The following is a 13295-nucleotide window of genomic DNA, read 5'->3' as shown; positions in this document are numbered from 1 at the left end:
ATTGATAATATTTGAAGTCATGACATTGAGCATCACAGCTCCTCAAAAGATTGCCTGTTTTCCCCTGGTGAGATGGGCAAATACACGCACAATATATCAATTATTTCTGCTCGATATTGCTTCATCGATAACACAAAAGGATTATTTAGTTTTGGATATAATCAAAACATAGCAACAAGGCTTTGTATAAACGCCACTGTTTAGCAATGAAAATAATCAGTAAAATGCATCGCCATTAGGCTTGCCTTCATACCTCAGACAATTTCCCAATAATCCGATAAAAATACTATTACAGTTTGTCTAATCCGATAAAAATACTATTAAAGTTTCTACACACATTTCCAGCCAAAAAAGATCATCAAGTCGTTCAAAATGTAACAAAAACTATGTCTTTGTTAGCATAGATATTGTATAAAATTGGATCAATATTTCTTTTGCCTTTTTGATAAAGGCAAAAACGTCGTCAGTTTTCTGATAAAATTTCTTTTTCATATAAAACACATTTATCTATCTGTACAAAATTGAAAATTTCATATTAAAATTGTCAAATTCTATATAGAAAATGTTTATCAAAGCTCCCGGTGGTGAAGTGGTGGAATACGGGTGATTTGACGCAGGATGAATCTGCGGAGTTCCCATCCTTGTCCTTGAGAAAATACATCCCAATCCCATTTGATATATAAAGTGGGCCTGGTGTTTCAAGACAAAGTGTGAGGGTTACTAACTAGGCTGTCAAGGTGGTGTGGCACCTTTAAATATATGTGAAACACTTCGTTTTGTCAGATGATATACGAGTTTTAAAAAGCACTGAGTCAGCGCGGAATTGCGTTCGTAATAGCGGCATGTAACCAAAGACTTTGACAAAGAAGTTGATACATTTGTGTCTCTCAGTAAAATGAGTCTCGTCAAGGAATAACGTGGAAGTGCAGTCTGGGCACCGAAATGTCCAGCGAGATGTGACCTGGAAAAGAAAGATTAAACTATGTCATTACACTGAAGATTATGTGGAACTAGAAATCTTTCATTAAAACAACTGCATATGCTAAGGCAATAATCCGTGGCAGAAAACGGCTTTCCTCGCCCCGTGAAATGTTGGGCTTTATAATGAACAACGCACAGTGACTGTACATCTTCACAACAATTAATAGTTGAAGTATTGCGGACCAATATTGAAAGATGAGAGTGGGGAATGCCTAGAAGGGAATGCAGGAGGAAGAAAAGGGGAATGCCGGAGGAGGAAGTGCGGAATACCGAAGGAGAAGCGAGGAATGCGGAAGGGAGGGAGAAGGGAATGCCGAAGGAGGGAGTAGGGAATAGTGAACGAGAAGCGAGGAATGCCGGAGGGAGGGAGAGGGGAATGCCGAAGGAGAAGCGAGGAATGTTGCCACGATACTGCATGTGTTCTTTCATAAGCTTTTGGTTCGCAGATATACCTTAAGTGGTGGCTTCCTTGTCACATGAGATACGAGGAAATTCATTGCAATATCTTCACAATTAGTATATTCATCAACTTTGTCCCGTATTGCTTGAGGTATGACGTGCGTGTACAAGAACGTATAATACTAAAATAACACAAAGAAGAATGAAATTGAAGTTCATTTGCATCATGTCACAATTAGTCTAGAAACGTACAGGACTTGATTTTCACCTTATGAATAAAAGCTGCACCGGTCAGCACCATAGACAGCTCACAAGAGTAGTTAGAATTGTAAAGCCATCCACCATAGTTGATGTCCCAGGCATGGTAACGACCTGGAAAACCAACAATTCTGTCCCTGGCCTCTCGCCAAACCCTAGTGGGATTGTAAAAATTTCAGGCTGATTTAAGTTCAACATATTGTGGTAGAATGCTACAACCCTCCCAGATTAGGATAGATAACCCCCCCCGGGATGGGAGGTCATGTGACATTGTGAAGTGAGGGAAGGAAAAACTGTTATTTTAAAGTCATGAATTATTCATAAAAAATATACTGAAAATGACATGGAGTTGTGAGAATTTTGGCTTGAAACAAAAGTTCGGGTCATAGTGGTGCCGTGACCAGGATTTTATAACGATTTGGAGACAACATTTACCGAGATTCGAAGGGATTGTGATTGTAAACAAGACGTGCGAAAATGACGGACGAAGTCGAACCTAATGAGAAAGAGAGGGAATTGGAGACAAAAATGAACAAAGAGATCGAGAAATTAAAGTATTATCTTGAACAAACCGATGAATTAATCGAGGAGAGAGACTACAAGGAAATTGAAACAGTAAGCAAACGTTCAGAATTTATTCTCGATGAGATATATAACTTAGTGTCGACGATGCAAGAATTAAAATTGGATCGGGGCGAGTATACAGCAAGAGCGATACGACAGTGGAAAAAAACTGCCAAGGAAACGTATTCACCATGGGTATTGGAACTCAGTAAGTTGCAAAATATATTAGCGAAGAGAAAAGAGGAAATTACTTTTGAAGAAACAAGCCGGAAACGTGACACAATGCGAGAGGAAGAGGAGCATCATCGAGAGGAGATTAGACGACAAGAGCGGCAGTTATGGCAAGAGAAGTTACAGGCAGAGCTCGAGACAACCGAGAGAAAACTTGAGATGGAAAAGGCAGCTAGAACATCCCATGCCAAATTGCCCAAACTTACCATAACATCATTCAAGGGTACGGCTAGCGACTGGGTAAGGTTTGAGAACATGTTTTTGACTCAGATACATTCGAAACCTATTTCCGACGAGGAAAAGTTTGGTTATTTGCTTGAGATGGTATCCAACAAAGTGCGAGACAGGATTTCCAACTTAAGACCAGGTCCAGCCGGTTACAAGACAGCCTGGGATCGTCTGAAGAAAGAATATGGACAGACAAGGTTGGTAGTAAATTCCCATATTGATGAGATAATAAATTTGGAGACAGTTAGGGGATCGTCCCACGATAGGGTTCAAGTGTTTTATGAGAAACTGAGTAGAAATTATGACGCACTACGCACCCTGGATGAACATGCCAAACTAGATGGGTTTGTAATGTGCACCCTTAACAAGTTACCCCAAGTCAAGCCGGACCTAGTTAGAACTGATGACAATTGGGAAGACTGGAAAATGGAAAGGTTGATTGATAATTTACAAGGGTGGCTAAGAAGGAACAAATCCCCTCATGATAACAATAGGAGGGACTCTCGGGAACGAAGCATGTACACTCGCCGAGGGGGAGACAAGGGCGGGAAACGAGGTAGTCAATGTGTCTTCTGCAAAGCAGAACACTGGAGTGACAAGTGCAGCTCGTATACTACCACTGAACAACGAAAGAAGTTCTTCGTAGAGAACAAGTTGTGTTTCAATTGTGCCTCACCCGGACATAGAGGTAGCGAATGTCGTAGTCGTGGATGCTTTCATTGTGGTTCGAAACACCACACAAGCCTCTGCATTCAAATCAAGAATGAGCCCCAACAGAGAGGTGGGGAAAGTGATCCCATACTGACGGGATATACCCCAGTCGTAGAAGAGCCAACTCTACCGGCGATAATACCAGTAAGATTGAAGGAGGAGGTGTTCTGGGCATATCTGGACTCTGGTTCCGGAAGGAACTTCATTTCGAGAGAAGCAACAAAGAAACTCAACCTAAAACCTGTACGACATGAAGCTAGAGAAATTATTACAGTCAACGGTTCCAGCAAACAGTCAATGCCTATCTTCGACGTCACCGTAGAATCGCTGGATGGCAAAGCCCAAGAGAAAATCGAGCTGACCGGATCCAAGTTGAGTGATTTTACCACAGTGACACGACCGGATATGAACAAGCTGAAACATGAATTCGAGCACACCAAAGATAAACGATTCTACATGAATCCAGGAGGGAAATATCCCATTCATATGATCATCGGAGACAAGACATATTGCAAGATACGAACAGAGGAAGTCTTCAAAGGCAACCCTGAAGATCCGGTGGTGGAAGGATCGTCGTTTGGCTGGATTATTCATGGTGGTAACTATTCGAGTGAACAATGCATGTTCACAAGAGAAACAACGGATTATGAGAGATTGTATAGCCTGGATGTCCTCGGAGTGGAGGATCGAAGCGAAAATGACCAGCTGGATATCCATCGGGAATTTCGAGAGAACATAACGAAGACAAAACAGGGACGATATGAGGTTAAAGTACCATGGATACCAGGGACTACTATAACGAATGATAACCTGGAACCAAGCAGGAAGCGACTAGGCAATGTGTGGAAGAAGATTAATCAAGATAAAACACTGAAAGATGAATATGTTGAGATAGTACGAAGCCAGTTAAATGACGGTATTATCGAGAGAGCACCAGAACAACCAGGAGGAGAACGTTTATTTTATATGCCACACAGGCCAGTCGTTAAGGAAGATGCCACCACAACTAAAGTAAGAATGGTGTTTGACGCCAGCATGAAGCCCCATCCCATGGCCAATAGTGTAAACGACTGTATGTATACGGGACCCCCACTGCAACCATCCTGTGGGACATAATGATTAGAGCGAGAGTGGCCCCAAACATAGCTTTAGCAGATATCCAAAAGGCATTTCTGCAAGTCGGAATAAAAGAAGAAGATCGGGATGCCTTCCGATTCTTGTTCAATATCAATGGTAAAGAAGGAACATTTGCGGTTTACAAGAGTGCCATTTGGAGCGGAGGCGAGTCCATTCATGTTGGGAGCAACAATACAATACCACCTGGAACAACAACCAGTCGAGTTTGAGAGTACCATCAAAGCATTAAGAGAAAACACCTACGTTGACAATGTGATGAAAACAGGAAGTGATGTTTCAGAACTAGAGAGGTTTAAGCAAGAAGCGACAACGATATTGGAAAGTGGTAAGTTCCCGTTACACAAATGGGAGTCGAATGTGGGAACACTGGAAAGTGAAGGGATGCCGAATCCCTCAAAGATTCTAGGACTCAGATGGGACAAAAAAGAAGACGAACTGTTAATTGAAGTACCTGATTATCCGGAGGAAATGCCTGTGACTAAGAAGTCCATCGTCAGCCATCTGGGGAAAATGTATGATCCGTTGGGCATCGTGTCGCCGACCATGGCCGAAGGGAAAAGAATTTTCAGAGAAGTATGCGATGAGAAGAAAAGCTGGGATGTGGAAGCATCTACGCCTTTGAAAAATGATTGGTTGAGGTGGACTAAACAGCTTCGAAATGTGAAAATACCACGATGTGTGGCGAAAGACCTAAAGGAGATCAACGCGATTCACCTCCATATCTTCGCAGATGCGAGTAACTTGGCATGCTCGTGTGTGACATAGCGGTAATAGAACAAGTTACTGGAACAGTGAAAGGTCTCCTTGCATCGAAGTCGAGGATCTCGAAAAGGAATACTTCAATCCCGAGATTGGAGTTGGTAAGCGGCCAGATGGCAGCGAATATGGCGAAAAACATATGCTCTGCACTGAAACGAAGACCTGTTGCTTCAATAACTGTTTGGATGGACAGTTTGGTAGCCTTATTTTGGATATCAAATCCCGCCAAGCACTGGAAGGTGTTTGTGGCAAATCGGGTGAGGAAAATCGCGTCAATAACCGCCGAAATCGGGATCCAGTGGAAGTATTGTCCTACCAAAGAGAATATCGCAGACCTAGGAAGTAGAGGTGCGACAATAAACCGGATGGAGCAATGTGGCTGGTTTACGGGACCTGAGTGGTTAGTGAGGGAAGACCATTGGCCTGATCAACCAATACTGGCAAGCACGAAATATACCTCTCAGGAGAGCATTCCCCTCAGACAAACAGTTTATCACGTAGAAGAGAATGCTGTAGACGAATGGGACCTATTGTTAAACAGGAACTCTTACTGGAGAACAGTTAGAGTGACGGCATGGGCGCTACGGTTCGTGAACAACTGTCGATCGAAAAAACGTGAGGTGCGTAAGAAAGGTCCAATCGATACTGCCGATATAGAAGCAGCAACAAACTGCTGGGTGCGGAAGGTCCAGAGTACCGTTCAAGACGAGGTCGAGGCCCCCGGGTGGCAGCTTATCAAAGACGAAGGTACGGGTATTTTGGTGTGCAAGGGGAGGATCGTGGGATACCAACCAATCTACTTGAACGCAGAGCCATTCGTGGAGAAGTTAATAGCATACATACACGAGAAAGATTTGCATCTAGGAGTGGCAAACACTATGGCAGCAATACGAGAAAACTGGTGGGTGCCTCATCTGCGCTCCAAAGTGAAGAAAGTTATAAAGAAATGCAACACGTGTAAAGTCTTCTCAGCTAAGCCGTATGGAGCACCGACGACGGCCCCGTTACCGGAGTTTAGAACCAACGAAAGTAAACCATTCCAAGTTACAGGGGTGGATTTCGCAGGGCCCTTGATTTGCAAAGTGGGAAAGAACGAGACCGAGAAATGTTACGTGGTTGTATTTACATGCGCAACATCGAGAGCACTTCACCTCGAACTAACACATTCACAGACAGCCGAAGAGTTCCAAGAAAAACTAAATTCCTTTATCACAAGAAGGACAAGACCTCGGCGAATAGTCTCAGACAACGCGACAGTATTCAAAGCAACAGCGTCGTGGATAAAGAGAATAAGGAAGAGCGAAAAGTTGCATAACTATCTGGCTACCCAAGAGATCCACTGGACATTTAACCTTGCGAAATCTCCATGGTGGGGAGGGATCTACGAACGCTTGATACAAGAGTTGAAGAAAACCCTGTACAAGACCCTGGGCAAAACACACCTGACATACCACCAACTTCAAACGGTTATAATGGATATCGAACGAAATCTGAACAATCGCCCACTGACTTATGTTGAAAGCGATCATAGCGAAGAACAAGTTCTGACACCGAACGTGATCCTCTGGGGACAAAATGCATGCACGATCGAACCTGATGAAACCTTTGATGACGAAATAAGTAAAGTACAAAAACGGTTAGAAGTCGCGAAACAACATGCGTGGTCAAGATGGCGAAAAGAATATGTGCACGGACTAATGGAATATCACCGAGTTAACAAGAGCCGTAACGAAGTACCACAGATTGGGGAGGTTGTCCTTATTGTGGGTGAAGAAAAAAATAGAGGGAAATGGATGAAGGGGAGAGTCATTAAATACGTCACAGGGAAGGACGGAGTCATCCGAGGAGCGATATTGTTGCACAAGGGGAACCACATAGAGCGTCCGATCCAATTACTCTGTCCCTTAGAGATTCGAAGTCCACTACGTGAAACGGAAGTACACAACGCAAGTACTGAAGAAGTCGGGGAAACACGAGAGAACCGGAAGAAGAGGCAAGCTGCAAAAGATGCCGAACAAAGGATTAAGGAATGTTTACAGCAAGACGATGAGTAGTAACATGCTGTTAATTGGTGATCTGGGACATTCAAACATTTGATCGAACAGTCAATTAACAGTAATATGTAGTAAAAATATAAAAAAAAACGTTCATATTTTTAGGGGAGCGTGTGGTAGAATGCTACAACCCTCCCAGATTAGGATAGATAACCCCCCCCGGGATGGGAGGTCATGTGACATTGTGAAGTGAGGGAAGGAAAAACTGTTATTTTAAAGTCATGAATTATTCATAAAAAATATACTGAAAATGACATGGAGTTGTGAGAATTTTGGCTTGAAACAAAAGTTCGGGTCAATATTATGAAGTTGTATATGAGGTAGAATTGTAGGATGAGCAGTTTAGAATTGATAGAGCGGAGCCATCTAGAATAATGATAGTTTAGTTTAGGTCTCCTCTTGTAGCAATCCTGGATCTATATACCACATGCTGAAGTGTATGGTGATGATGCTACCCTGAATTCACCAACTGCACTGTAAGCTGGAAAATTATCTCAACCTTTTTAGCTTAGTGGGTGGGTTTGTACCTTAGAGCAGCACCATCTCAGTTTTATTTCACCTAGGCCACGCACATATAATCATTCTGGGTGTTATAATTACCTAAAGCCAAAGAGAATCTCATCATGTCTCAAATGAATGTCATCATCCATTGATAATACAGCATCAGTTTCAATCTCGTCAAATGGCAAAAATCTGTTGTTCAAACTGTTCATTTTAGGACGCAAGACCTAAGTTAAGAATTAAACAAATCATTTTATTGTTTTTCTTTCTCTGCGCAGAAGCAATCCACCCATTGTCATTACCTGTCACCCACTTTCACCCACTAATTGAAACCTTCAATAACCACTAATTCAAACCTCCTATTTACCTTAATTGGGACACCAATATTTGGCCATTTCAAGTCAGGGGAAGGATCACCAGGGCTGTTCCAAACAACCACAACCTTGCTTAGATACTGCAAGCCTTCCAGGCGTCCAAGGGCTTCAATCAACACCGATTCCCTTTTGTATGTTAACATCACAATAGTGAACTGTTCAAAAGGATAATCGCCTCCTAAAGCTTTCTGAAATTCAACTCCAGCCCCACCAGCTCCTTTGCCAATAGGTTGCATATTGCTGGAAGAATTTTTGAATGCAGCTGAGGAGGGTAATATGGGAACAAACGGATCACTAGGGTACAGCATCAGTGCTCCAGGGTAAGAATTCCATCTTTGTTTGGCATACATGTTATTTGAGGTAAAATTTTGAAAGTATGTTGGGGAATTCAGGCCATTTTGAATCAGAACATTGGCGTCAGGACGATAAAACAATGGCTCACTGCTTTCACTAAAAACGGAGGAGAAATGAGTCTCTTTTGCCGGGGTTCCTGGCAAGGATAAACGGGTTTGTATGGCTGCAATTGTCGTTTGCAAAACTGTTTCAGTTGTGGAAAAATATGTTTCCCATAAAAAGCGTCCTTGCCGTCGCATGTCTAACAAATCATTGATCACCATTGTCCTCATGATGAAATGCAATTGTGGAAACTGGGCACTGTGAAGCAATATTGCTGCACGTTCCCACTCAATGATGTCTGCAAATGGCAGGATAATATTATCAGAAACCACAACAGGAATAGCACCATATTGTAAGGCTTCAATGAAGCGTATTATGGTAGGAGTCTGGTCTTCTGAGGACTCTGATTGATATATTAGGGTAAAGGTTGATGCTTTCAAGACCTCAGCCCTTGACGTGTGTGTTCGACAGAGTTGCCAATCATCATAGGCAACGAATTTCTTATCAACTTTGCAAGAAAGTTTGATAAATATATCTTTTGCTTCAATTCCAAGTGCTTTGAGGTCATTGACAGAAATGAAGCTACTGGTTTTGTTATGCAGCTTTTTTGTTTTGCCATGATAGTTCCCTTCAAAGCTAAGTATATATTTACGAATAGCTGGAAGTTGTGGTGCTGAATTCTCCCATGCAGCTCCTGATGTTATCAAACTAGCAAGAGGTGGAATCACAATGTCAAAGTTTGCCCTATATTGTACATCAGATCTAAAACTTGTTTGAACTATTATTGCTCTGCCTGTATTAACACCCTTAAGGACTGACGCTCCACCAAAATTAATTATAATGTGATTATGACCATCACCTTGCCAAAATCTCAAACCATGAAGAAACATTTCCAGCTTCTCTGAAGTCTGATAGCTTTTTGCAATCACCACAACATATATGCATGCTATGGGTTCTGTCACCTCGACCGCGTACGGCATCCGTTTAAGTATGGTATGTATATCCAACTGGTTTTCTGGTTGGTATATGTGGGCTGAAAAATCACGACCAAATGAACACAAATGAAAGTTGAAACAACTGGAGAGTTTGCAATTAGTTCTAACTTGTAAACTTGGTTTTGGATATTCTTGAAAGCTTTGAGACAATTGAGTGAATATGTCTTTTGGTGGTTTAATTAGAGGTAACTGAGGACAGTTATTAACCATTTTCTTGGCAAATTTGAGATCAGCCAGCTCCTGCAACCGTTTGCTTACTTCACTGTTTAAAAAGGTTGCCTTGCTATCAATCAGTATAATTTTATCTGAGTGTTCTTGTATCTCTCGTAGGAGCCCATGTCGCTTGCTTTCAAGTTCTCGTAGTTCGTTTTTTAACGATAATTTGACGTGTTCTAGCTCGTTGATATTCTTTCGAAGTTCATCTAATCTATATTCAGTGTTTGAACTGTCTTCAAGTGTTGATCTTGTGCGAAAAGATTTCGTAAAAATACTCTCATGCAAAACTGAAGGCTTCGTTAGATAATAGTGAGTCACGAATGGCATGAAAACAATCAGGGTCAACACAAAAAGTAGAAATCGTCCATAGTTACTTTCCTTTAACTTGTAGAATAAAGGCAGCATCGTAAATTCAACCAGATAGAGACAAGAATCGTGAATGCTGTTGGGTATATTTGACTCCAATATTCGACAGGTTCCTCATATAAAGACACAATTCCCACAAACTAAATCCGGAAAAGGTAACTCAAAATTATCTTACAGCTTACTTAAAATTAACTAAAAGCAATTTCCGTGCAAACTGCGGTACGTCGAGGCAGCAGACGGACAAAATTGAACACATTTACACAAATATAAATGTTGTTCACTACAAAACAAACTATAAACAATACATCAATTATCAGCACATGTTAAGCATGTCTGTTTTCAACAAATACTTACGAATTATTCCCAAAATCTCGGCATAAAATATGTATCTGAGCAGCTTTCGTCTTGTGGTGGAGACTAACGTATAAATGAAGCCACAAATTGGTACAATAAAACATTAAATTGAAGGGAAAAAGTCCCTTTTATTGCGAAAATGTTTATGTTTTGCAATGTTCTTGAATCAAGAGCATTTCAACGACTCACATCCGTTACGTCACTTCCGGATAAAAAGTTGCAAATTTGCAATTTTGTGGTTGTTCCATGCAGAGGGTACTAATACTAGTACTCCGCGTTTTCAATAAAGGCCCTGGGAACGAGGTTGGGTACTTCTAACTGGTAAAAATTTTGAGAAAGAGCGACTTTAAAGCTGTTGATCGGGAGAAAAATACACCACGTTCTCAATTTATTAATTTTGCTATTCCTCAATATTAATTACAGGATTTGACAAATGGACCTTTTGCATAATAGACCAACTTGTGATCTAGGTAGCAAGAAGGAAATAAATCACCTCAGCTAAAAAGAGCATACTGAAACTATAGTATAATTGCCAAGTTCGGCCGCAAAATGTCAAGTATTGTCGAAAATATAGCCATGCAAAGTAGCCAATTTTGTATACTTTTTAACTACGGCCGGGACCGTTTAACTAATCTAGTTACACACTTCCGGCCCTAGTAAAAAGTATACAAAATTGGCAACTTCGCATGGCTATATCTTCCGTACTTTACAATATTTTGCAGCCAAACTTGGTAATTTTACTAAATTTAGTATGCACTTTTCGGAAATTTCCTTTTTGTTGCCTAAATCAAAAGTTTGTCTATTATGCAAAAGGTCCATTGGAAAGCGTAACCTTCAATTCATCATCACATTGCCCCAAGTTTTTTTTCAATTTTCTTTTTTAATTTCTCTTCCTTTAAATTCATCCATGCATGAACTTGCTCCAAAAAACTCTGATATTGTAATGAAGGACTCTTGAGGAAGCATACTGCATTTGAAAAATAAACAAAAATAAATTATTCCATTCGAATTGAAAATTGATAGAAATATCGTTGATTAAGTAAAAATGTCCTTAGAGACAGCGAGCTAATCATTTCACCTCTTGAAAACAAGCAGTAGTTTTAATAGCCATGGGATGATAATAACACTTTGGTTGGTTAAAATTCCGTCCATAATTTTGTCAACGGTCGTTTCAGGATCCAATATTGGAAGAAGCCAAGGAAATCTATATGAACAATCACATTACTGACATTAGGAGGATCTTAGATAGTATAGTTACGAATACCCATATAACATTATTCTGGTATCACTGATTGGTTGTATGTGACGGGATCGAAGGGCGTGGGTTAGGGTCTGTCTGAAAGGAAGTCTATCATAAATCTCAGGTTAGACCACCTCGTACTAAGATTCTTTTCCACTACGAGGGTTGCAGGAGGACCCTGCAAGGTTCGAGGTTGTCAGAGTTGGTTGGCGGATGACCTGGGGGTAAACTAAGCAATAATCATACAATGATGATGAAGATTCTCGTGCGCAAATTGCCTGACTTATTGCACTAATTCTGCCAAATCTTGGGGCTCCGCCTTTCTCTGCTCACGCAGCCCCGTATGCCTATGAATTTTCCTTCATTTTGGGGCTCTGATGATGATCCTAACATTTCTAGCGAGGATTGCACCACTGATCTTCTTCTCATACTGAGGAGCTCATCCTCTACTTGTTTGAAGCCAAAAATATTTCCGCAGTTCGTAATAAACGTACCTTGATTTCGCTCCTTCAAACATTCCAGTGTTGATAATATAAGGACACACCAGACTGGTGTGCACGGAGGTTTTTCCAGTGACGACCAACTCCATTTGCAGCGACTCGTTGAAGCCAACTGCCGCAAATTTTGAGCTGCAGTAATCACTAAGACCAGCTATTCCTGCCAACCCAGCCGAGGAAGCTATGCTCACAACATGACCATGATTCTTTGCTATCATGGACGGAAGAAAGGCTTTAGCGGTCTAAAAAGAAATTAAAATTACAGTCACTGCATGCTGAGCTGCACGTATAATCAATGTTCACGATAATTCTGCCTTTTACAACTGTCGTGAGATAGCTTTACCCAAAAATGAGCCATTGTGTTGACCGCAAACGTCTTCTTAATCTTTTCATCTGGGATTTCAAAAAACTTCTTTCCGCTGACAATTCCGGCGTTATTAATAAGGATTGTCACATCTCCAACATTCGTTTTGATATCATTCGCAATACGATAAATATCGTCTTTGCTACTGCAATCACAAGTGAACGAAAAAGCTTTCTGATCTTTTGATTTTATTTCATCCACAGTCGCCTCATTTGCCTGTTTGTTGATATCAACACAAACGACAATTGATCCAAGAGACGCGAAACGCAGGGCCATTAAACGACCCAATCCACTCCCTGCTCCTGTGATAAAAACTATTTCATCACGAACATCTTTCTTTTTAGCTGGAACAAACCACATTACAATCGTTTTGAAGCTTTGAAATGTTAAAAATGCTAAAAAGACAACGAACTCCAGAAGAAGGTTAGCCATAATGCCTGGTCGTATTTTGACTACGTTTGTTTTTGTTCAAGTGTTATTTGCATAAATTTGTTTTTACTTTTAAGAAGATTAATATTTGATTAGATTATGATTTTTTCAGTTCACTAGGGAACTGCTTCTTAGTTTTATCATGCAGGGGCAGGTGTCATTGAAGCAGGTGCATCTGAATAATACTCAACTCAAAATCATTTTCCAAGTATATCTCGTCCTATTCTTTTATAGTTCAGAC

At 40.9% G+C, this 13295-nt stretch overlaps 2 protein-coding genes across 4 annotated transcripts; both read right to left on the bottom strand.

The window, feature by feature from the left end:
- Positions 1–58: 58 nt before the first annotated feature.
- LOC114527489 (exostosin-like 3) lies at positions 59–10727 on the bottom strand. Of its 3 annotated transcripts, none has more exons than XM_028549157.1 (6): positions 10525–10727; positions 8191–10310; positions 7923–8050; positions 1649–1793; positions 1434–1562; positions 59–961 (listed from the first exon to the last, which is right to left on the bottom strand). In XM_028549157.1, exons 2-6 carry the CDS (start codon positions 10207–10209, stop codon positions 752–754), a joined length of 2631 nt encoding a protein of 876 aa, XP_028404958.1. In that variant the 5' UTR covers positions 10210–10310; positions 10525–10727; the 3' UTR covers positions 59–751. The 3 variants fall into 3 exon arrangements, with proteins under 3 accessions (XP_028404958.1, XP_028404959.1, XP_028404961.1); XM_028549160.1 differs by lacking the exon at positions 10525–10727 and having other exon boundaries at positions 60–961; positions 8191–9301; positions 9453–9640; XM_028549158.1 differs by lacking the exon at positions 10525–10727 and having other exon boundaries at positions 8191–10471.
- A 553-nt stretch (positions 10728–11280) lies between these two features.
- LOC114527573 (short-chain dehydrogenase/reductase family 16C member 6-like) lies at positions 11281–13295 on the bottom strand. The gene is made up of 4 exons (XM_028549265.1): positions 12605–13295; positions 12259–12503; positions 11603–11728; positions 11281–11491 (listed from the first exon to the last, which is right to left on the bottom strand). Exons 1-4 carry the CDS (start codon positions 13055–13057, stop codon positions 11392–11394), a joined length of 924 nt encoding a protein of 307 aa, XP_028405066.1. The 5' UTR covers positions 13058–13295; the 3' UTR covers positions 11281–11391.

Source organism: Dendronephthya gigantea, unplaced genomic scaffold (genome assembly GCF_004324835.1).
Source record: "Dendronephthya gigantea isolate DGI-Jeju-01 unplaced genomic scaffold, DenGig_1.0 000045F, whole genome shotgun sequence".
In the NCBI taxonomy this organism is placed as follows: Eukaryota; Metazoa; Cnidaria; class Anthozoa; order Malacalcyonacea; family Nephtheidae; genus Dendronephthya; species Dendronephthya gigantea.
This window is presented reverse-complemented; position numbering and strand designations above follow the sequence as displayed.